This window comes from Sturnira hondurensis, unplaced genomic scaffold (genome assembly GCF_014824575.4).
Source record: "Sturnira hondurensis isolate 20B ecotype Veracruz unplaced genomic scaffold, ASM1482457v3 Scaffold0006496, whole genome shotgun sequence".
In the NCBI taxonomy this organism is placed as follows: Eukaryota; Metazoa; Chordata; class Mammalia; order Chiroptera; family Phyllostomidae; genus Sturnira; species Sturnira hondurensis.
Window position 1 is genome coordinate 17,763,345 of NW_028079127.1, and position 22,760 is coordinate 17,786,104.

Consider the following 22,760-nt stretch of genomic DNA (forward strand, 5'->3'; position numbering starts at 1 on the left):
GCCCCTATTCCCCGGGAGGTGGTGGGGGCCCTTATTCTACAGGGGTCTAGAGGCAGGTGGGCGCAGGCCGAGGACAGAGTGCTGAGTAGCTGCGCACTTGCACAGGCAGAGACGGCAAGTTCACGGCCTGACCACCTTCCCTTAGGAGTCAAATGTGCTGGGAGAAGTCGATGAAGAAGACGGACATTTCCTGAAACGCAGTGCACACACACCAGTTACGCCCATAAAAAGAGCCCAGGCCAATTTTTCAGCGGGCACCAGTGAACAAGGAGAAACTGCAGACCTGTTCAAATCCATGACATTTAAGAGAAACAGGAGGAGGATCGAGCAACCGACAGAACCAAACAGAACAGCGAGCAGGCAGGGCAGCCCTTTGCAGCACCCGGCACAAGTGTGGAGAGCAGGCAGCGAGGCTCCACAGAGTGCAAACACACCCAACGTCAGAACAGGCAGGCAGGGGTCCGACGGCTCACTTCACACCCACCCCAAATCAGGTGTCTGGACTACTCAGTGCAATGGGTGAGAGAGAAAAACACAAGTCTTTTCAAATACAGTATAAACATTTACAGAACTCAAGGCAAATATGAAACTTCCCAATACTTTTGGCTCCTGCTCCTAGTGAAACAGCTCTCGCTGGATTACGACACGCCTCCAAGGAGGCAGGTGGAACGCTCAGACAGGCGGCTGGGAGAGGCTGGGAGAGGCTGGGAGAGGCTGGGAGAGGCTGGGAGAGGCTGGGAGAGGCTGGGAGAGGCTGCGAGAGGCTGCGAGAGGCTGCGAGAGGCTGCGAGAGGCTGCGAGAGGCTGCGAGAGGCTGCGAGAGGCTGCGAGAGGCTGCGAGAGGCTGCGAGAGGCTGCGCTCCGGCCAAGGGACCGCTGCACACAGGGGACCCCTCCAGGTGACCTTGTTCTCGCGTTCTCAGAAGAGAGCGGCATAAACATGCGCAGAGTTGATGCAGGCTTTTGGGGACACTTCACCGTTTAAAAATCATCTTTCCCTTCTTCAGGCAAAGAGGCAGCCGTGCACCTGGGTGCAGCTACCGTGAGAGCGCCCAGACAGCACTCGGCAACCAGCCACAGCGCTGCGTGCCCAGTCGGGGGCACGCTGAGCCCCTGCGAGGGAACACAACAGCCACCGAAAATCACGTGCAAGAAAAAGTATGATGACTTCAAGAGATGGTCACCCTCCACCGAAAGTGGGAAGCGCCAGTTACGAGGCTGACTGCGCGCAGGCGCACACGCACTCCCGCCCCCAGGAGAGGTGAGCAGGCGTGGGCGCCCGGGGGTGTCTGCTGTGGGTGCCCTGGTCGTGGGACTANGAGGCCGTGCACCTGGGTGCAGCTACCGTGAGAGCGCCCAGACAGCACTTGGCAACCAGCCACAGCGCTGCGTGCCCAGTCGGGGGCACGATGAGCCCCTGCGAGGGAACACAACAGCCACCGAAAATCACGTGCAAGAAAAAGTATGATGACTTCAAGAGATGGTCACCCTCCACCGAAAGTGGGAAGCGCCAGTTACGAGGCTGACTGCGCGCAGGCGCACACGCACTCCCGCCCCCAGGAGAGGTGAGCAGGCGTGGGCGCCCGGGGGTGTCTGCTGTGGGTGCCCTGGTCGTGGGACTATGGGGGACATGCGGTGGTCTTTCTGAGGCCATTTTTATTTTCTCAGTTACCTACAGGGAGCACTTTTTACACACGTGTCTGACGTCTTTTCTCTTAACAGAGCTAAGAGACCGCACATTGGAAAAATAAAAGTAAGCAACCGTGCATACATTAAGTATTTATTACTTTACCTGTAAATGACTTATATGCCCCATTCTACTGCAAATTTTAGTTTTATATTCGCCTTCCAGGTTCGTCAATAAACACCCACATCGTTGCACAGCTTTTTCGGATTATATACTGTTTGCACTGATTGCGCTCGTTGCTTCCCTAAGTCCCATCTGGACTCCACAACAGATGCTTTCACGGCTGCACGCACACACCTGGCCACGTGGTTGCACTGTCACTCACCCAGCTCTGTCCCGCCTCTCAGGGTGGGTGCACCTCGGGGTCTCTCTGGCTGCGCAGGTGGCACTGCAGCGAGCACCTTCCAACACCTTTGCTTCCACCCGTGGCTTCTGCGAACCCCCCAGGAGCGGCCCCGTATCCGAGAGGTGGTCTCCACAGCGCCTGCTGAAACCGTCCCTTTAAAACCCTACAGTGTTGATGGATGGTGTGTGAGCCCCCCGCTGCCAACCCCCACAGGAGGCGAGCCTGTGCACACACCACAGCCCGTCACGGAGAGTGTCGGCTACAACTCTCAGTCGCTCTGTGTCCACAGGTAGGACGGGGGCAGGTTACAGAAGGTCTGGTGCCATCAGATGGACCCCGTGCTTTCTCCACCCATTACAAGCTCCGAAGCTTCTGACAAGAAAGGGTCAGACAGAAGACAGAGCACCAAAAAGAGGCCCTGAGAAGGGTCAGTCCTCTCCCACCTGCCATCCAGGGAGGGGGGCCCACACAGGAATAAGCCCACCTGTCTGACATCTCTGAGACAAAGGAAGAGGAGGCGTGGCCTCACTCTGGAGGAGACACGCCCTCCTGCCTCAAACCCAGGCTGGGCCCTCAGTCGGGCGACCTGCTTCCTGCCTGTTTGCAGGGACAGCCGCCTGCACAGAGGAAGCTCCTAGTCCCCACACTGCAGGGCACCCAGACGCCCAGCCAGCACCGATCTGCTCCCAAGGATCAGGGAATAAACCCAACCCCTCCTGGGTCGCCTTCCTGACCTCTACGGAACTCGGTGATGCGCCCACCACTGAGTCTCCCCGAGGCGCAGGGTCTCATGGACCTTCCCGGGGCCCTCCCATGTCCCACGCTGCCTGCCCAGCCCAGAGCCCACAGGCACGCTCGACTCCTCCCCCCTCCCCCCACGGGCTCCCAGGTGAATTTCCAAGTGTCCGACCGCAGGGAGCGTCTCTCCTCCCACCACCCTGGGCCGAGGCCCCTTCTGTCTCACAGTGACCAACCTCAAAGAAGCCTGAGTGGGCTCTTTACCATGCAACTGAGACCCGAACCCCCAGGGCCTGCAGAGCCCTGAGTCCCCGCCCGCCACCTGCTCCTCCAGCCTGCCCTGACCCCACAAACCCCCAGTCCCCACTCCCGCATCACAGTCACACAGGCTCCTACCCCTCATTTAGGCTCCAGCCCCGGGTCACTTACTCAGAGAAGTCACCCAGACCCCACAAACAAAAGAACCAAGAGACCCAGCGCAGCGCACCCCGAGTACTTTGCACCCTGTTCCTCTGCTTCCCTCTCAGGCCATGGCAGATGGATGGCCAGCTTGCCTGCCCGGGGCCTCCAAGCACCGTAGAGCAAACCCCTGGGAGAGGCGGGCCGCGAGTCCAGCTCCCCACAGCACCCGCTGCTGCCCGAAGCACGCCCTGGAGAAGCGTTTGTGAAAGAAACGGTGCAGCTGTCCCTGGGGTCTCCACGTGTCCCAGCCCCTTCCCACCCTGGGGACCCTCTTCTGGACAAACTGCACTTTAACAGAGTCTCGGAGGAGGATCCCCATGGTATAGAGAGAGTTGGCCTGGCTGGTGAGTTTCCCACAGCTCTGTGGTGGGGCAGGTCCCCAGGGAGCAAAGGTGTGCCCCTGAGGTGTGCCTCCTGCAGGGCCGTGGCTGCCCCTTCTGTGAGAGGCAGGCCCCATGCCAGGTGAAAGGCCCATCCTTCCAAATTACCATCTTTGTATGAGTCTCTCCTAAAGCTGGCCACCCACTGGCATGACCCCGACTCCACGGTCTGCCTCTGACTCCCCACAGGGGCTCACGATGCCCATGCCGTCCTCTGGAGGGAGCAATGTAGGAATCGTTGTTATTTCTCAATCCAAGTCAGACCTCAGGAGACCCGGGACGTAAAAAGGAACTCCAGGCCACCCAGGCAGATCCTGTGGCTCTGAGCCTCGGGGCCAGAGGGCGGACTCCCTTCACTCACTGGGCGCGGGCAGGCACAAGCAGGCCTCCTGGCTTCTCGCCGACCAGGGTTATCGTGCTCTGGCTTCCTGGGCCCGCGCCGCATGCCGGCTCCTGAGTCAGGCAAACAACGTCTCCTTTCAAATGCAGGCTCGAGATACGGAGCTGTCAGCGTGCCCCCTTCTTATCCGATCCCATCAGCCAGCCCTGGACTGCCCTTCCCCAGTTGCTCGCTCACTGCCACCCCCTTCTCACCGGGCCCGACCCGATGCCGGCCAGAACCTTCGTGCCAGGGAAGAGCTGGCTTCCCAGCACGGGCGGGTCACGCCAGGTCTGAGCCCCGCAGCTTCAGAAACTAAGCACTCTAGCAGGTGACACCGACCGGCACCCTTTCATTTTCGGACAAATACTCATGAAGTGATCATGAGGTGACAGGTCCTCTGCTGGGGACACCGAGGAATGACACACACAAGCCCACCCCCCTCTGTGGAGCAGATCTGGTAAAGGCAACAAGTAACTGTAAGCACGCCACATTCTCGGGAGGAAGGCAGGAGAGCCTAGGAAGGGACAGACGGGACCACCTAGACCCGGACCCTGGGACACCAGAAGGGCTGCCAGAGGGAGGCTGGCTGGGCTCTGACCACACGGTGGCTGGGGAGGGTGGAGAGAAGGCAGGAGTCCTCGGCAGAGAAACACAAGCGGTTTTTGAAAAGAAAGCACGAGAGCTGCAAAGCGCCCCATCTGAAATAAAATCCACTAGCCAGGCTCCAGAGCAGAACGAAGACGACAGAGCAAAGTCGGGAACTTGAAGACGCATCAACAGAGAGGAGACAATCAGCGGGCGGACGGGAGAAAGAGCTACAGCACAGTGAGCACAGGCTTAGGGGCTTCCGGTGAAACGTGACATCCACGCACTGGGGCCCCCAAAGGGAGGAGAGACAGGTGTGGAAGGGGACACCTGAATGAGGGCTGAAAACCCCCGAATACGGCCCCGGGCACAAATTTACAGACACGAGAGCCTCAGCGAGCCCTGAAAAGATCATCTCTAAGAAAACAACGACTCCCCCCCCAAAAAAAATTAATTAATTAATTTAAAAAAAAGAAACCACCACCCAACGCATCAAAATTAAACTGCTGAAATGAAATTCAAAAGATGAAAGACTGTTCTTGAACCTGGAGAGAAGCCGGACAGAAGTGACACGACGCACAGGAGAGGACAGTGATCCGCGGGCACCACCAGAGCAGAAAAAGGCCAAGGACGCATCCGAGCAGTGACAGAAAAGCTGTCATCCCAAACTGTCCCCTGCGAATGCTACTCGGGGAGGTGGGTGATGGAGAGACCGTCTCGGGGGAAGAGAAACTTCGGGAACGCACTGACACGAGACTTGCTGGGAGGCGGGAGTCTGAGGCTGAAGAGGAAGGACACCAGAGGGCGACAGGGGACCTCAGGGACAAACAGAGCAACAGCAATGGCGCCGGTGAGTGTGAGGAAACCGTTTCCGTCTTTAAATTATATATAAAGAAAGTATGAATGAGACGAGCGAAACAGGTGACACTGTCCTGGGTCTCTGTGGTGGCTGTAGATGCACTGTCCAGACAAGTGTAACCCCGCGAGCAGGGGAGGAACCCACAGGTGGCTACAAGGTGTCCGTGGTTCCTGGAGGGGCTAAAATGATACCTCTGCGGTGAACTGCACATACGCAGTGTGAGTGCAGACCCACCTCCCACCAGCCAAAACGTCTGTCACTCAAAAGTCCACGAACACAAGCGCTGGTGCGGTGCAGGCTGGGAGAGCAGCGCGGGGGTGCAACAGCTGCAGCCCCGTGGAAACAGCGTGCAGGTCCCCGAGAACATGGGAAACAGAGCGGCCTCATGAGCCAGCAACACCACTTCTAGGAAGGTGTCCGAAGAAACCCAAACGCTCATTCGGAAACACGTGCGCACCCCCGTGCTCACGGCAGCGTGATGGACAGCCACCGAGGCTGGGGCGTGGCTCAGGCTCCCGCCCACAGACGACCAGAGGAGGAAGCCGGGGCCCCACACAGGCCCAGCGAAACACTACTCAGCCGCAGGAAGGATGCAGTCTGGCCGTTTGCAGCAACACGGACAATATAACATCGTGCTGCCTACAGGGCACTGTGCTCAGTAAAGAGAGTCAGACGGCGAAGACAAATACCCTGATGCCATTTGTATGTGGAATCTGAGAAAACAAAATAAATGAATGAACAAAGCATTGACAAACACACAGTCACAGAAAACAAGCTAATGGTTGTCACGGGAGACGGTGGAAAAAAGAGTATGAATATCATTAATAAAGTGAAAAAGACAAGAACTTGAAGAGGCACTCCCCCAGAAATAGCAAAATCTGACCATCAAGAGGTCCATAAAGTATTTCTAAACCCATAAATTCATAACAATATTTTTGAATAATATGAATAATACGGTGACTGTACAAATCACACATAGAACCTGTGAAATCAGACAAAGACAGGTGGGCCCCTCGCCGGTCCCCTTCCTGGCTGGGAGACCACTGCAGCTCACAAGGGGTTCTCAGCACTGGAGGAGACGGGAGAGGCTCATGGGGTCGCTGTACTACTTCTCCTAAGTACCCATAAACCTACAATTATCTTTATTTGTTTAAGATGTTACTTATTTATGTTTAGAGAGAGGAAAAGGGAGAAAGAGAGGGAGAGAAGCATCAGTGCGTGGTTGCCTCTCAAGTGCCCCCTACTGGGGACCTGGCCCACAACCCAGGCACGCGCCCTGACTGGGAATCAAACCGGCGGCGACCTTTTGGCTTGCAGGCTGGTACTCAATCCACTGAGCCACACCAGCCGGGGCTACCAAATGTTCATTAAAATATATCTAATTGGTCACTTCTGGAGAGTGGTAGGGAACTAACTCATGATCATAAAAGCTGGGAAATACAGGGTCTGGCCCAAATGATGCCCCCTTTTCATTACAAAGTCATAAGCATGTCATTCGGTAACCACATCACACTCACGCACAGCGCAGGGCCTTTTAGGTGAACTGTTCACGTTAACACTCTAAGTCACCACACCGGTGTCATCACCCTCCCGGCCACACCCAGGCAGGGCTTCCTTCTGCCAGACACTGTCCTTCCTGCAGGAACGGTGCCCACGGGTTAGAAAACAGCAGATGGAGGGAACCACGTCTGCATAAAGTTCCTCGATTAATAACAAGAAAGACTATTGACGACCAGCCTCTTCAGCCCCCAGTGAGGGAACAGATCCAGGCACTGAGTGCAAGGGACAGATAACACCCTGGAAAGAGTGTGGCAGAGTCTGGGAGCCTGCTGGGGCAAAAGCTGCCCTGATGTGAGGGTTTGGGGGGCCTCTGGCTCAAGTCGGGCCGGGCCTGCGGGGCTGGCCGCCCGAGTGCAGGGATGCAGAGGGCGCAGGCTGTGACGGGCAGGCAGCAGAGTGCGCAGTGTGGGGAATCCCCGGCCAAGGCTCCAACTCTTCCAGGGACAAACCATTAGCAGGAAAATGGGGGAGGGCAATAGGAGGGGAAACCTGTAGGTTAAGAGACTGAAAAGACACCGATCCCTTTAATCAGGCGAGACAAAACCACAGAAGTCTTGGGATATGCAGCTGGTGACAAAGCACATACGAAGAAATGTGGGGAGGTGTCACCTTTAAAAGCTACTTTGGGGCCCTGGCTGGCGTAGCTCAGTGGATTGAGCACGGGCCTGTGAACCACAGGATCGCGGTTCGATTCCCAGTCAGGGCACATGCCTGGGTTGCAGGCCAGTTCCCAGCTGGGGACGCACGAGAGGCAACCATACATTGATGTTTCTCTCCCTTTTTCCTTCCCTTCCCCTCTAAAGATAAATAAATAAAATCTTTAATATATATATATATATAATTTTTTTTAAGAAAGCTACTTTGGGGACAGGGCGGGGACACATGGACCGGGCACCCCAGGAAGGGGGCGCAGCCCTAACTCCTGACCCCGGAGACAGCTGCCAGCAGGTTCGTGTTGGGACAACTCAGTGAGCTGCGCGTTTGCTTTGTGTGACAGCTGTGTCCTGTGTTTTATTTTACAATGAAAAGGGGCTTTTTTAAGGGATAATTTACATCACTAGTGTAAACTGTCATAAATAGAACATCACCATAAATACCATTTAACATAATTATAACATGATTATAATGTAGTTACACAAAACATTTAAAATAATTACATGAAAGCAATACTATAAGATAATTACATTTAAAATAGTTACATGAAAGCAATGAGATAACTACATTTAAAACGATTACGTGAAAGTAAACAACACTACTGAATGCTAGCTTGCTTCTGCGGGCTGCCGTGGGCCCGGAGGCCTGTTTTCCGTGTTGACGAGGAGGCCAGCACATGTTTCCAGGTGTCCAGGACGTGCCAGCACCCAAAGGAGACTTAGGTTCTGACTTCATCATGGGTCTGAGGGACACCGGAGGCGGGAGCAACGTCTTCGCTAGGCAACGCGGGCCCGTCGAATGCCTGGGCCACAGGCCACACCAGCCCGACCCCTGTTTCTCTATGAGTCATCACGGGGCCCTCTGGCGTCCCCCACCCTGGAATGCAGGGGCAGGGCAGGCCTGGAGCACAAGGGCACATCAGACCTTGGGGGGCACCGAGAAAACAGACCCTCAGCACCCCCGCCCCGCCCCCGCCCTTATCAGCAGCGCCATTGTACTTGCTCCGCCCTTCCGGAGCAGACTTCAGGGTCTGCATTTCCATCCTGAGCAGCGAAGCAAGGGGCCAACTGCGGTCTGTGGTCAGCGGTCAGCGGCAGCTGCTCGTCCTTGCCCTGGGGGCGGCACACTCAGCCCAGCGGAGCTCTGCCTCCGCCCCTGCACAGGACGCGCTCCGAGGTTCTCAGTGACGAGAGGCCTGTGTCTGAGAGCTCGCGCACAGAGCTGCAGGCACAGCCCCGGCCCAGACCCCGCATCCCACTGACAACGAGGGAGCGCATCCCGAGTCGCTGACCCAATGGCACGAGGCCAATCTCAAAGCCCTTCAAAATAAGAACCCTGTGTGTCAGATCACGTAAGAGACTCGTAACAGGAGTTTGCAGCAGGTCACGAAAACTGTGACATTCGAACGGAACCCGGCACGCTTTTAGACATCTCTCTGCAGCGTGCAGCGCACACAAGGGGTGGCCAGACTGCCCCATACGTGGCTGGAGAACGGGTCTGGGTTCACCTGGCTGCCCCCCGCCCCGCCCCCCATGCTGCACTGCATTCATCCGAAGAGAAAGGGCCTGTGCGTCAGGACACAGTGTCAGGACACTGCTGCGGGCCAGAGGGAGACCCCCGCCCAGGGAGATGGGCCGGGTTCCCGTCTCTGGTGCCCGAGTCGCCATCCTCGCCCGAGAGTGGCTGACCCACGGCACCCCGTCCCCAGCCCCGCCCTTGCCGGCACTCTGGGCCTCTGCCTCGTGAGCGCTCGCCGTCCAGCTCACCCACTCTCCCTCCCGGTCTCACCTCCTCGAGAGAAGTGGGAGAACCCACATGCATGCACAGCCCTGCCAACTGCCTCCACAGAAACCCAGGGCCTGCTCCCACGCAGGAACTGGCAGAGGTGTGGCTTACTGCTGCCACGGTGACCTTGAGGACACACACAGAACCCCGGTTCCGGACAACCCCTTGCCCCCAGGGCTTGCCCGGGAAGGGCCAGGTCCAGGGCTCAGCTCCCAGGAAGAGTGACGCTGTGTGCACAGGAGCTCACAACCACACAGGGAGCTCTCTCCACCCCGCACCCGACGACCTCACGACTTTACCGGACAGGGTTACAAAAGGGCCACATGAACCCTCCACTCCAGACAAGACCATGAGCAAAAGACACCCAGGCCTGTCTCAAGCCCAGCTGGGCCCCCCTCTGCACCACAGGGAACTGCTCAGGTGCGCGGGGCGGTCCCCCAGTCAGACCCAGCACGCCCGCTACCACCCAGGGCCCCGGGTCCTTCTGGGCACGTCCACAGTGCGGGGGAGGGGGGGACTCGCCCAAGGCTCTTCACCCAACCCCTTGCGTGGGGGCGTGAAGGGCCAGGAGAGCCTGCGAGGCGCCACTTACTGCCTGCTGGACGCCGGTCTTCACCTGCTTGCTCAGCATGCCCTCGAAGACGAAGGAGTCGCCAAACTTCTCGGCCTGCAAGGAAAAGGGGCAGCGTCCAGCAGAGGCTGCAGGGCCATGCTCCGCAGGTGCCACTGTCTCTGCATCCTCAGTGACTCTTCCTGCCCAGAGATGCCCAAGTCCCTCTGCTGGCTGCCCAGAGGACGCAGAAATTCCTCGGAGGCGTCCAGCTTCCGCAGAGGGAGGGACAGTCACTCAACAGGGACCACGTCCACACATCTGGCCGACGCACCTGCCCACGGGACAACAGTCACTTTTGAGAAGGAAGGAAAGACACCCCCCCCCCCAGCACCATGGGGACTCTGCCACATAGCAGCATCTGTGCACATGCAACTCCGTGACCGGCCGCTGCCCTCGTCCCGGCCCACAGCCTGCTGAAAGGGTTAAACCGTACTGCCCACTGCCACTGACCCCTCCCGGCCCCACGAAGGTGTCTGCTGGGCCCACCAATGCCAAGCCCCAGGCGGACACCTGCGTTCCCATTATCTCCATTCGACGTCACTGCCTCGAGCCCTCAGCCCCGGCTCTCCATGGGGCGCAGACTGGCTCTCCGGGGCACCCCCGCCTGGCTCCCCCGACATCTGACTCTGCCGCTCACCTCCTGATATGCGCAGGCTCCCCCACAGCCCCCCAAACATGCCCCAGCCCTGCTCTTCCTGCTGTGCCCCACAGCCCCCCAGCTTGGTGCACAAGCTGACCTGGCTGGCTTGTTACAGGTCACTGCCCCCATCCCCCAGCTCTAGAGACTGGGGTGAGCCCAGGAACCCACATTCAAAAATGGTCCCCCAACAGGTGATTCTACCGACTGTCTCCAGGAGGCCACCTCGTGGGACACCACAGGGACCTTGGGACAACCTCTCCGTCTCACGGCCCTAAAATGAACGCCTGTGCACTGACTCCAGGTCTCCACCTCCAGGCCAGCCCCGTCCCTGAGGGGCACTGCCCGCCCCTGGGCCCCTGTGTTTCAGGCCTCATGAGCACCCCCAACGCCTCCTTCTGGGCGAGGTCACCGTTTCCCTGCCCCCTGTTCCTCCTCCTGGGTCCCCGGGCCCCCACGCCTGCCTAAACCTTCACTCACCGCCACCCTTCCGAGTCCTACCGCGTGCTGGCTTTGAGCTCAACGAGGGGGACACAGGGTCAGCACTAGACAGACATGGTCCCCGTCCTCACAGTGCTCACACGGGGACACAAAGACCAACGCAAACAAAGACAGGAAATAACTACACCTTCACTTGACCTTGTCAGGCAAAGAGGGTAGAGAAAAGGCCCCTCGGGCAGCGCGAGCAGAGGACGCCTCTGAGCAACGAGGACACTGGAGCTGAGATGACACACGGAGGGGACCAACTGTGCACAACGAGGGACCAGCAGGGGCTGGGACATCCCAAGAAGAGGGGAAACGTGGGCCCACAGAAGAGAGAGCATCGCGGTTTCGGGGGAAAGAGGCCCGAGCAGCAGGGCAGCGACTCGGGAACAAAAGCAGAGCAGCGTAAAGGGAGGCGGAGGAACGGGGACACTGTGAGGTGGCACGCAGAGGAGGCGCGTCACCCAGACCAGGGCTGCTGCCCTCGCTGTGCCCGGGGCCTTCTGGCAGGTGGCGACACCGAGAGGCCCGCCTACTCAGAACCAAACGAAATCGGCACAACTGCAACGTCAAACGTTAAACCGACGTGTGCCGGCGCGGCAGGCACGTGCACCTCATTAACGCTGCTCTGGCGGCTGGCGGCAGACCTCCGGCTTCGCTCCCTCCCAAAGGCAGCAGCACCGAGACAGAGAGCCTGGCTCTGCCGGTGAGGAGACCCGGGTCCTGTCACTGGCTGTCTGCCTCGCAGCCCAAGCACAAACCCCAGGTAGAGGGCGAGCAGAAGAGCCCGGATGCGATCCTCCCGCCCGCACCCCTGGGTGCCCTGCACTCCGTGCACCCAATCTTCGTGGGGTCCCTGGTCTGAGCTTCTGTCCTCAGAAGCCATCTGCTGACTTCATCAGAGTTTGGATGAACTTGACCTGAGAGCATCCTTAGGAAACAGAAAGAAGAGGGACCACTCTGCTCGCTGTTGGACAAACAGGCACAGAAAGACAGCCACCTCGCACATGTTGGGGAACCCCGAGGAGTGCGGCAGCACAAGACCCCCTCTGAAGGCTGTCTGCCCCCAGCACTCACTCTCAGCTACTTTTTCCATTAAAATAAAAAGATGTTTTGGGTTTGGGGGAGGGAAGGGCCAGGGACTCCCCAGACCGAGGGCCGTGCAAAGTCCTTTGGCAAGAGGAGAGCAGCAGCCTACAGCACAGGCGTGGTTCGGACCCTCGCCGAACGCTCCAACCGCGCAGCCTCCCTCGTCCTGTGCCCGGGGAGAACAAACACCCCCCCCCCGCCCCGAGAGCTGGGCTCCTGGGTCCCTGACCGCCACAGGAGGCCCACACTGCCTGCCCCCAGCAGCCCACCAGTCACCGGTGCAGAAAACCAAGAAGCTGTGTCTCTGCCTCTGACAGTGGCACCATCGGGCCCGTTAAAGCACCAACACAGCAGAGCGGAACGGTGAGCAACACGGGTCGGTCACACTGCCAGGCAGGGGTCCCGCGCCCCGCTCGGCAGCCCTGCGCCTCAGGCCACGCCACCTCTCCAAGCCTCAGTTTGCCACCTAAACAGTAGCCTGCCGCACGGAGGTGCCGGGAGACCTAAATTAGATGTTCTGCATGCGAAGTGCTGACTCAGCACATGCAGGTGAGTGGCAGGAAGTGGTACAAAGGGCCCCCCCCCGCCCCACCCTGACCTGACCCGTTACCTCGGTCAGGTAGCCAGTGGCGTTCACGAACTTCTCAAAGTCCGCGTTACTGACTTCGTAGGCGTCCATGTAAAAGGCGTCCAGGGTGACTCTCCGCGCGGGCGCCTCCCCGTCCTGCTTAATCTGAGGGTCGTCTGTGCCCATCGTGAAAACACCGGNCCCCCCCCGAGAGCTGGGCTCCTGGGTCCCTGACCGCCACAGGAGGCCCACACTGCCTGCCCCCGGCAGCCCACCAGTCACCGGTGCAGAAAACCAAGAAGCTGTGTCTCTGCCTCTGACAGTGGCACCATCAGGCCCGTTAAAGCACCAACACAGCAGAGCGGAACGGTGAGCAACACGGGTCAGTCACACTGCCAGGCAGGGGTCCCGCGCCCCGCTCCGCAGCCCTGCGCCTCAGGCCACGCCACCTCTCCAAGCCTCAGTTTGCCACCTAAACAGTAGCCTGCCGCACGGAGGTGCCGGGAGACCTAAATTAGATGTTCTGCATGCGAAGTGCTGACTCAGCACATGCAGGTGAGTGGCAGGAAGTGGTACAAAGGGCCCCCCCCCGCCCCACCCTGACCTGACCCGTTACCTCGGTCAGGTAGCCAGTGGCGTTCACGAACTTCTCAAAGTCCGCGTTACTGACTTCGTAGGCGTCCATGTAAAAGGCGTCCAGGGTGACTCTCCGCGCGGGCGCCTCCCCGTCCTGCTTAATCTGAGGGTCGTCTGTGCCCATCGTGAAAACACCGGCAGGAACGAGGACCATCTGCAGTGAGAGGCGACATGCGGGCGTCCAGCCATCAGTGTGACCCTGCGTGACGGGCGGAGTGCCGAGCACACAGCCAGCACCCAGGAGACAGCAAGCCCCCACATGGGACTCCCTGTCCAGGGAGCCGCGTCCTCCCCCAGGGCGTGAGGGACCGGTCACAAGAGGAAGCGCAGAGTCTTTAGAAAAGGGGCGTCTTTGGTCAAAACCCTACATGACCCACAAGAGCCTGCCGTGGAAACAGGCCTGGTGACATGCGCCAGCCCACCGACAGCCGGGTCCTGCCGACGGGGAAGGGGCAGGGAGGGCTCGCCGCTTCACACGTGCGCGCGCCGGTTACCGCGCTTCTCTGGGTTATGGTTAAAAGCCAAAGTAAGGAACGCCCGTGCAGCCTCTTTTAAAACCCACTGAATCAACGTGGGCCTCCAGGGGGAATGGAAAAGTCTTAAATCAACGCCACAGATGATCTAAAGCAAATACTAAGGGACCACGTCTTGTCCTTGTTATGTCCTTGTCCCTAATTAATTCCTCTCTAGGACTCTAACTGCCATTCCTTGGGTCCCTTCAACAGCCCGTCTGTGCTTCCACCGTCTTTGCCTCCAAGGCCGCGCCTGCGTTTCCCAATGGACACAGAGCTGCGTTCACCGACATGTGGGTACAAATGTCCTATCACTTGTCCTGAGAGGCAGTGCCTGACCGCTCCTGTCCCCTAATCCCAACATGACGGAGGGCACCCAGGCCCACGGGATCTCCCAGACGTCCCCCCTCCAGCCGGCCCCTCTCCTCTGGTCCCAGACGCTGCAGTGGCCTGGCCCCCCCACCCAGCCCACTCCCTGCTCCTGAGCCATCAACCCCCAACTACTCCCCCCCAACAGAGAAGCCCTCCTGGACTTTCTGCAACTCCAGTCTGCGGCACCCAGTACAACTGACAGCAGCTCCGTTTGTAACAGAAAAGATTAGAAGTAACCTGAACGTCCGTCAGTCGTGGACTGGTTTAGGAAACTGCGGGCCGCCCACGATCCATGGAATGGAAGAGCAAGCGGCCGTGAGAAAACAAGGGAAGTGACGCGTTTAACACGCCGACCTGGAGCGAGCCCGCCCAGGCAGAGCGCGAGGGGGACACAGAGCCACGGCCACGCGTTTTGTATCTGCCTCGGTCTGCAGACTCAGGCCTGGGAAGACACACGAGCAACTCTCGCACTGTCATTCGAGGGGACCCTTATCTAACTGTCGTTAGATAAGCAGAAAACGCCACGCCATCCCCCCGCCCTTATCACTGGGCTTTCTGTCCAAGCCAGGTAGGTGCCCTGACCATTCAAAAAGGAACAATGGATTAAGGGTCACTGTGGTCATACTATCAATACCTTCCCACCTAAATGCCCCAAGCACCCCACCGCCTCTTGGAGCAAGTCACACACAGTCGTCACCCCTGCCCTCTCGCCCTCACACCCAAAGAAAGGCCACTGAGCCCCAGCATTTCCGCAACCAGCGTCTGTGAACACGAGCACCTCCCTCCCAGCTGCGACTGAGGCCCCACGTGGGCTCCTCTGAGAAACCCCTCTGTCTGTCCTAACAAGGACCATGCACACGGCACTTTAACAACGTGTTTTCACCTTCCCTAGCGCCCGGCCCCTGGGAACCAGAAACGCAGTTTTCAGGTCTCTCCCTCCAGACCCGTGGCAGTGCACAGTTCATGGCAGACACCGAAAACAGAACAAAACAAAACAAAAAACCCTCTTTGTCGACTGACTGAGAGCAATGTGAACATAACAAAGACCTTATCATCTGAATGATTCAACATGATGATCTGAAAATCCCGTTCTTCTGCAGCACCGCCCCCAACACGACAGCCCGTCTGCACAGGGGGTCTGTCCGCCAGACCCGGCGCAGAGCCTGCACCAGGCTCACGCCGCCCGCTCACCACCTCCGCAGGCACCCGGGACCCAGGACCGCTGTGTCCTCAGAATGGAGGCCAGAGCTGTACACAGGCCTGCAGAGCGAGAGACAGACAGACAGACAGACAGAAAGCTTCACACCAAAGCTTCCAGTGTGGCTACAGTGATTATTTAAACAATCTGACGAGAGGTTTCATAGAGGGCTGGGCGGGAGGAGAGCTTCCCACCGCACACAGGCAGGTCCTGTCCAGGGACAGACAGCCATCCCTCGGTGCACAGACAAGCCCAAGGTGGCCCTGAGTGCACGTCCCTGATGAAGCCAGACTGCAACCTCGTTTCTGTCCTCTCCACCCTCAAGGGGAGCACCCCCGTGCAGAGCCAGCCACGACTCCTGCTGTGGACCCCGGCCTCGCTCTCCCTTCCTCCATCCGCCGTCAGAGGCCGCTGGCCATGAACAGGCCACATTTCTGTTTTGGAGGCTACAGATAAAAAGAGCCTGGTGCTCTGCGTGGCCGCAACCCCAGGGCACACCGACGAAGCGTTCCATGCTGCAGACGCAGAGCATCCTTCTGGTGAACCCGGAGCACCAGGAGGCCACTCTCTCACCGGCCCCAAAGCCGAACCACCAGCACCAGGTCTGCCTTGAAGGGCCACATTCAGACGGTCCTTTGCTCCCCGAGAGCCAGTTAACCCTGCCCACTGCTGCCCCAGTTTCCGGGTTTCTGCCATTGTCACTGAGGCCAGAGGCTCAGGGGACGTCAAGAATAACGACAACCATATTGGGCCGCACACTCTGGCCAGGTGCAGTGGGCACCTATTGTTCCTCCCCACCTGGCACGTGTTCCCTTTGCACAGCCCCTGACACCCCCTGGGAACCACGTCTCCAACTACGGCTCTCAGCTCAGGCCGGTGGCTCGAGGCCACCTCATGGGACAGAGGCCTGGCCCATCACAGTGTCCTCACCAGAGCTGTGACGAGGCCAGGCCCAAACCCAACCAAGGGTAGTCTCAGCACCTCTGCTGGAGCTACTGGGGGAGGGGACCTCTCCCCCTTCCAGATGTTTAATCCGTAGGAGGGGGGACATCACCTGAAAACAAAGCCAGCAGGATGAGAGCCCAGGGAGGCTGGAGAGGCCCTGCCCCAAGTCCCCGACTCCCCGGCCACACCTGCCTGGGGCCAGGTCCAGATCCACCCCCACCACCCCCCGCACCCCCCCACCCCCCCACTCCTGAACTGCCAACAACCAGAGCCCCCCAGGGTGCCCTCCTCCGCCACCTTGGTTTCTGAGAAAGTCCTTCTGTATTTCCTTGCACTTGCTCCTCAGACTTTTGTCTTAGGCACAGAAACGGAGAGAATTTATCTGCGACTCCCTTGTGTAGCTCCTCTCCCAGCCCCATCCCTCCTCTCCTCAAACTGGAACCTAAACACTGGAGGCTCAGGAGACAGCCGGTGGGTAACGTGGGGAACTCGGCCCACCTGCCCACGCAGGCGCCCCTCCTCCTCGCCTGCGCACATCCTCACGGCACCGAACGGCTTTACACTCTCCTCTAGCCCAGGACTTCTAATCCCAGGAAGGCGCACTTGCCTCTACGGTGAAGGGGGAATAATCTCTCACTGGAATCTTGGGAGGGTGAGCTACAGCAAAAGAATATTTTGCAAAGGTTTCTTTTAAAAGTGCCTGATAGTGTATCCATCAAAAAAGGGAACAGATCATTTGAGGATTGTTACGGAATGCCTAAAAGTGTAAGGCACTTGGAGAGCAGAGATGAAAACAGGTCTGAAAGCGCCCCGCCCCCCAGGCAGAAGAAGATGTCACACAGCCACACAAACACACATCAAAGACTCGAGGTGCCATCGCACGCCAACCAGATGCTGCAGGATGTGTGGGGTGGCAAAGCCAGTTCTTCCTCCTGGAGGGAGGGTTTCACCCAGAGAGGGTGTTCAGTCCCACACCGACGCCTCTAAGGCAGCCGGGCCAGAGCTCGGCCAAACAGACAGACCCCACACACGTATCATCACAGCCTAATGTCCTTCGAACAACTGTTTAGAAAAATACATGGAGATTGAAACATTCTGACACCTTGTCACAAAACAAGCTGTGTAGAAAATTGTTAGGATCATTTTCTCAAAGGGAACTGTATACTTTTTAACCACAGGGAACTTAATTAAAATTTGAAAACACCTACATTGTTTCCCAGACAACTGGTACGGCCCTGACTCTGAGGTCGATCTGTAAATCCCCCGAGGATAAAGCCAAGTCTATTCATTTCCTTGTGTCCCTCAACTTGCCAAAAGCTCATTAAATTAACCTACAAAAAAAAGACACACCTGAAAAGTGTTACATTGAAAGCGTGACAAATCTCTCCCCCTCCCCCCCACACCCCCCAATACCACACTGGCCTCCGCCAGAGCACACTGGGCACCTGCTTCGGGCCCATCCCGTCTCCCTCTAGGAACATCCTTCAACCTGCTCGGCCATCCCCAGCCCCAGGACACAGCTCCTCCAAGGCCTAGCTCCAAAGTGACCTCTTCCCTGAGGCGTTTCCTGGCAGTTCCAGGAAGAAATGCAGGCGTCCCCCCCTCCAAGCGCTCTGTGCACTCACCTCCTACTTCACCACCGCAGGAAAGCGGGGTTCCATGACAGCTGGGGACGGGGGTCGGGGGTGGGGGGGACAGGTCCACCAGAGGGCAGGGACCTGGAGGGCAGGGCAAGGGTCTTTTCATTGCCTTTATGCCCAGGACATGGGACACCTTCATGCATGCCAAATACACACCTGCTGAATTAAAGTAGTAAACAGAAAACAAAGAAAAAAATAAATTCAATATGATCTAAATCAAAATTCCACAAAGTTATGTATGGTTATCGACAAACCGATTCTAAAATTTACATGACGGCGAAGAGCCAATGCAGCACTGAAGAAGAGTAAGAACTTCAGAGGACGGACACAGCCCAGCCTCAAAACCTGCTGTCAAACCATGGCAACCAAAACGGCGTGGTGTCGAAAAGAGACCGGAGACCGAGGGAACGGAGCGGAGAGCCCGGAAACGGACCCGCAGAAGTACAGTCAGCTGGTCTTTGACAAAACGACAACAACGGCAAACAGGCAATGCGATGGTGCAAAGACCGTCTCCACAACCGCGGGGGTGGAACACCCCACGCAAAAACCTGAATCCAGACACAGCCCTTACGCCCTCCACAGAAGTTGACTCGCAGACCTAAATACACAACGCAGGACTGCAAAACTCCCAGAAGATACCACAGGAGAAAACCGGCAATGTTTATAGATAACGCACCAAAGGCACCATCCACCAAAGAAATTGCTCAGCTGGACCTCGCTAAAATTTAACACTTCTCTTTAAAAGATAATGACAAGAGAGTGAGAAGGCAAGTCACAGACTGGGGAAAAAACATTTGCTGAAGACACACCCAATAAAGGCCATTACCAAAATACACAAAGAGCTCTTAAAATGCAACCGTAAGGAAGCACGTGACCCAATTTTGAAAAGGGCCAAAGACCTTAATAAACACCTCCCCTTACAGATGGCAAAGGACTCCACATCATATGTCAACCAAAAAAAGAGAGCAAATTCAAACGACATATCACTTCACGGTTGCCCACTAGCGGTGCCAAGTGCGGAGCGCCGACACCACCGAACAGCGAGGCGTGAGCAGCGAGGCGCGAGGCGCCAGGCGCCAGGAGCTCTCACAGGCGGCTCTAGGAACGCACCTGCTCAGCCCCTTCGCGAGTCAGGTCAGCAGCCTCCTCGCCAATGAAGCGCACTCATGCCATTTGATCCAGCAACCAGGCTCCTTGGCATTTACCCTGCGGAGCTGAAAACTCAAGTCCATCCACACAAAAACCTGCGTATGACGAGTGTTTACAGCAGCTTTACTCATAACCGGCAGAACTCAGAAGCAAGATGCCTTCAGGGAGCAAATGAATGAGCTGTGGTACATAATACAATGGAATAGTATTCAGCAAAGAAACATATGAACTTTAAATTCATATTATTATGAATAATAATAATATGACATGGTAGAACTTTAAATTCATATTATTGAGTGAAAGAAACCAAGGTGAAAAGCCTGCACACTGTGTGATTCCCACCATACAACACCTTGGAAAAGGCAGAACGACGATGACAGAAAGATCCACGTAGTTGCCAACGGGGAGAAGAGGGAGGGGTAGCCAGGTGGGTCACGGGAGATTTTTAGGGCAACGAAGAGACTCTGTAGGACACTACGATGACTGAGACACATCGTCCAAACCCACCGAATGTGAAACGCCAAGAGCGAACCCTACAGACAACTGTGGGCCTTGGGTGATGACTATGTGTCGATGTAGAGTCGTCAGTGGGGACATGCACCATTCTGGTGGCGGATGCTGACCGTGGGGGAGCACGTGTGTGGACAGGGTGTATGTGGGAAATTGTTGTGCCTTCCTTTCGATTTTGTTGTGAACCTAAAACTGTTTTTTTAAAGTCTTTTTTAAAAAAGGAAAAGAAAAAAGGGCCATCAAGACAACCAGCACCTGTCCCACAACGCTGCACTTTCTGAATTTAGAAAAAATGGCTAAGAGTCGGAATGAGACCCATGTCATCTGCACACAAACTAAAATATCCAAACCCGAGGGAAACAGAGACACGAAGCACTGCCACCTGTGGAACCCTGTCCTGATGAGGAGGCTGCTTCAGGTACAATCGTTAGGTCGCACATCCTTGAAGGCTCGCGCACTGTGTTATCGGCAACCTCGAGTACATTAACAGCTTGAGATGCCTGCAGGGTATGGAAAGTGAATGCAAGAAGTAGCCAAAGATGACCCACGCAATACCCAGCCGGGACACGAAACCACCCTAGAGAGATGAAAGTCGTGCATCTTGTAAGTGTGGAACTGATAGGGAGATGGAGCACTTAAATGAGAGCCATGTTCAGTACTGGCCAGAGGCTCTAAGGGAAATTTCAAGACAGACCAATGGGCACCTGCAAATAAGACAGCCGCTGTTAGTGGCAAGGCAGATAAACAGACACAGGGCTTTTTCCTTAGGAGGGAGAAATTGGTGATGACGTAGCATGCAAGCGAGAGAGGAACTGAAGTCAATTATAGCCACACCCTTGGCAGAAGCCAGGGCTCCCCACCGCTCAAAAGCTAAACACTAACAAAGCAGGTCATCCTCTGAGGAACGGGAAGAAAAACTTAAAAGGCCAATAAATATACAGGACGGAGAACAAGGAGAAGCTACCAGCCTCCTAGCACTCTATACCTGAGACCCGAATACGGTCCTGATCCCAGCGCCCTCACTGCCTGGCTGGGGAGAGACACTGACAGACAAGCACCTTGAGTTACTAACTGTTAGCTCAGAGTAAGCCCGTGCCGCTGTAGCAGGAAGGGGAGACGGTCGAGTAAGGCCTGCAAATCGGTCCAAATGAGCCGGGAGGAAAGAACAGTGGGATGGAAAACGGAGAAAGGGTGTGGCCCTGGGTAAACACAGGAAGGCGCCCTTCCTCCGGAGTCAGAGGGCCTGGTCCTAGTCCCTGAAGCTGCCTCCACAACCTTGCCCTTGCGCGAAGTAACTGGCAGACGGCAGGAAGGAAGTAATCGTCGTTAATGTCACTTCTGTCTCCTAGTAGCACCTAACACGTGTGGGCCCTGCGCAAGTCACCCACCAGGAGCAGTGAGAAAGAACCTGCCATTGACAGAACCCTGCCCCTGTGCTGCAGCGCCAGAGCCCACGGGAGGACGCGACACGTCCTTGCCCTCTAGAAGCCCAATCTTCTGGAAGAGGCTCCCCATAAGCACACGGGAGGAGCTGAGAGAGACGTGGAACGCTGGTTTAAATCCCCACCGACGTGACTTGAAAGTCTGAGAACGCATTAACAGGATAGGGTGAAGGGGGAGAAGTGGCAGGTAAGCGGCAAGAATGGGGCACAACTGTCCTGCAGGCAAACTTCCCAGCGCTCAGAAGGATGCCAGCGCCCCAGACCCAGGGGGCCGGGGAGGGAGGACTCGTCCTGAGACCGGATCGGCTGGTGCGCGCCCTGGGGTGTGGCTGTCACCGTGACCTGCCTTCCTGCCAACCCCTGGCCCAGACTAGGCCCTCCCTGCAGCACCGCGGGGCGCCCCCTCCACACCGCCTCCCCGGACGGAGAGCGCACCTTGGCGGGCGCTTGCGGCCGATGTCCGGGGCCCGGGCCTGGGTCCGGGTCCGGGGCGTTCGCCTCTCGCGAGTACCGGTGCGCGGCCGCCGAGCTGCTGGGGGCCCCGGGCCGCTGGGGGGCGCCGCAGCCGCAGGAGCCCGCGCCAGCCTCTTCGCCCGCCGCCCGCAGCACGAGCAGCGGCAGCAAGACTAGCAGCGCGAGCACAGCACGGCGCCCACCCAGCGACCCCAACTTGGGCGCAGCCATCTTGTCCCGCGAGCCATGTGACCTTATGGGTCACGTGGCCGCCCTCCTTAAAGGGGCCGAGCCCCGCACGGACACGCCTTGGACGTGACTTTCTCACCCTCTCTCCGCCTCTCTCCAGGGACTTCACTTTGGCTGCTCTCCTCCCTGGCTCTGCCGATGTTAACAACCTGACAAAACCCTACAAACTCCTGGCCTTCCACTGACTATGAGCCCATGATTATTTCTTGGTTGAAAACACTGCCATGACTTTAATTTAGCATTTGCTATGTGCCAGGCATCATGCCAAGTAAGCCCTTCACTTTTTGAAAACGCATGTAATCCCCACAACGACCCTGACATCTTACACAGAGCAATTAAGTGACTTGCCCAAGGTCACATGGCAAAGAAGTATCAAAAACGAGGTTTAAACTACGGTCTCGGCGTCTCTAACATAAAGCTCCAAGCCCTGAGTTGTAACCATCGTGCTGTATACTGTTAGCAATTAAATGAACTTCCCTGAGCAGGAGAATGGAAGATGACCACGTTGAAGGGCATGTCACCGAGGGATACAGTTTGAGGAATCCAGACTATGGGACGTGAGGGCAGGGACTTGCAAGGCGTGGTCTCAGACCAGCTGGAGCACTTGGGAGCTTGTTGGAAATGCAATTCTCCATCAGAATCCCCGGGACAGGGCCTTCAACGAGTTCTACAGGTGACTCTAATCACACCCGTGCTCACTGAAGTCTGAGAACTGCTGCTTTATAGAATCCAGTTTCTTCAGGGGGAAGAAAGCAAGATGAAAGCAAAAAGAAAAAGGCAGAAATGTATAGATTAAAAACATCTCAGTCACCTGCAATATATGAAC

At 57.1% G+C, this 22,760-nt stretch overlaps 1 protein-coding gene across 7 annotated transcripts in view; it reads right to left on the reverse strand.

Annotated features, from left to right (window-relative positions):
• The window catches only part of SUMF1 (sulfatase modifying factor 1), a 47,339-nt gene extending 25,390 nt beyond the window's left edge, over nucleotides 1-21,949 (reverse strand). For 3 of the 7 annotated variants that reach the window (XM_037049546.1, XM_037049545.1, XM_037049549.1), the window contains exons 1-3: nucleotides 21,668-21,947; nucleotides 13,445-13,618; nucleotides 10,031-10,105 (exon numbers count right to left, since the gene is read on the reverse strand). In XM_037049546.1, the coding sequence (XP_036905441.1) occupies nucleotides 10,031-10,105; nucleotides 13,445-13,618; nucleotides 21,668-21,916 (498 nt within the window). In that variant the 5' untranslated portion in view covers nucleotides 21,917-21,947. Of the gene's footprint in view, nucleotides 1-10,030; nucleotides 10,106-12,870; nucleotides 13,029-13,444; nucleotides 13,619-21,667 lie in introns of all 7 variants that reach the window. The other 4 variants (XM_037049544.1, XM_037049548.1, XM_037049547.1 and 1 more) reach the window with 4 other exon arrangements.
• Between the last annotated feature and the right edge of the window lie 811 nt (nucleotides 21,950-22,760).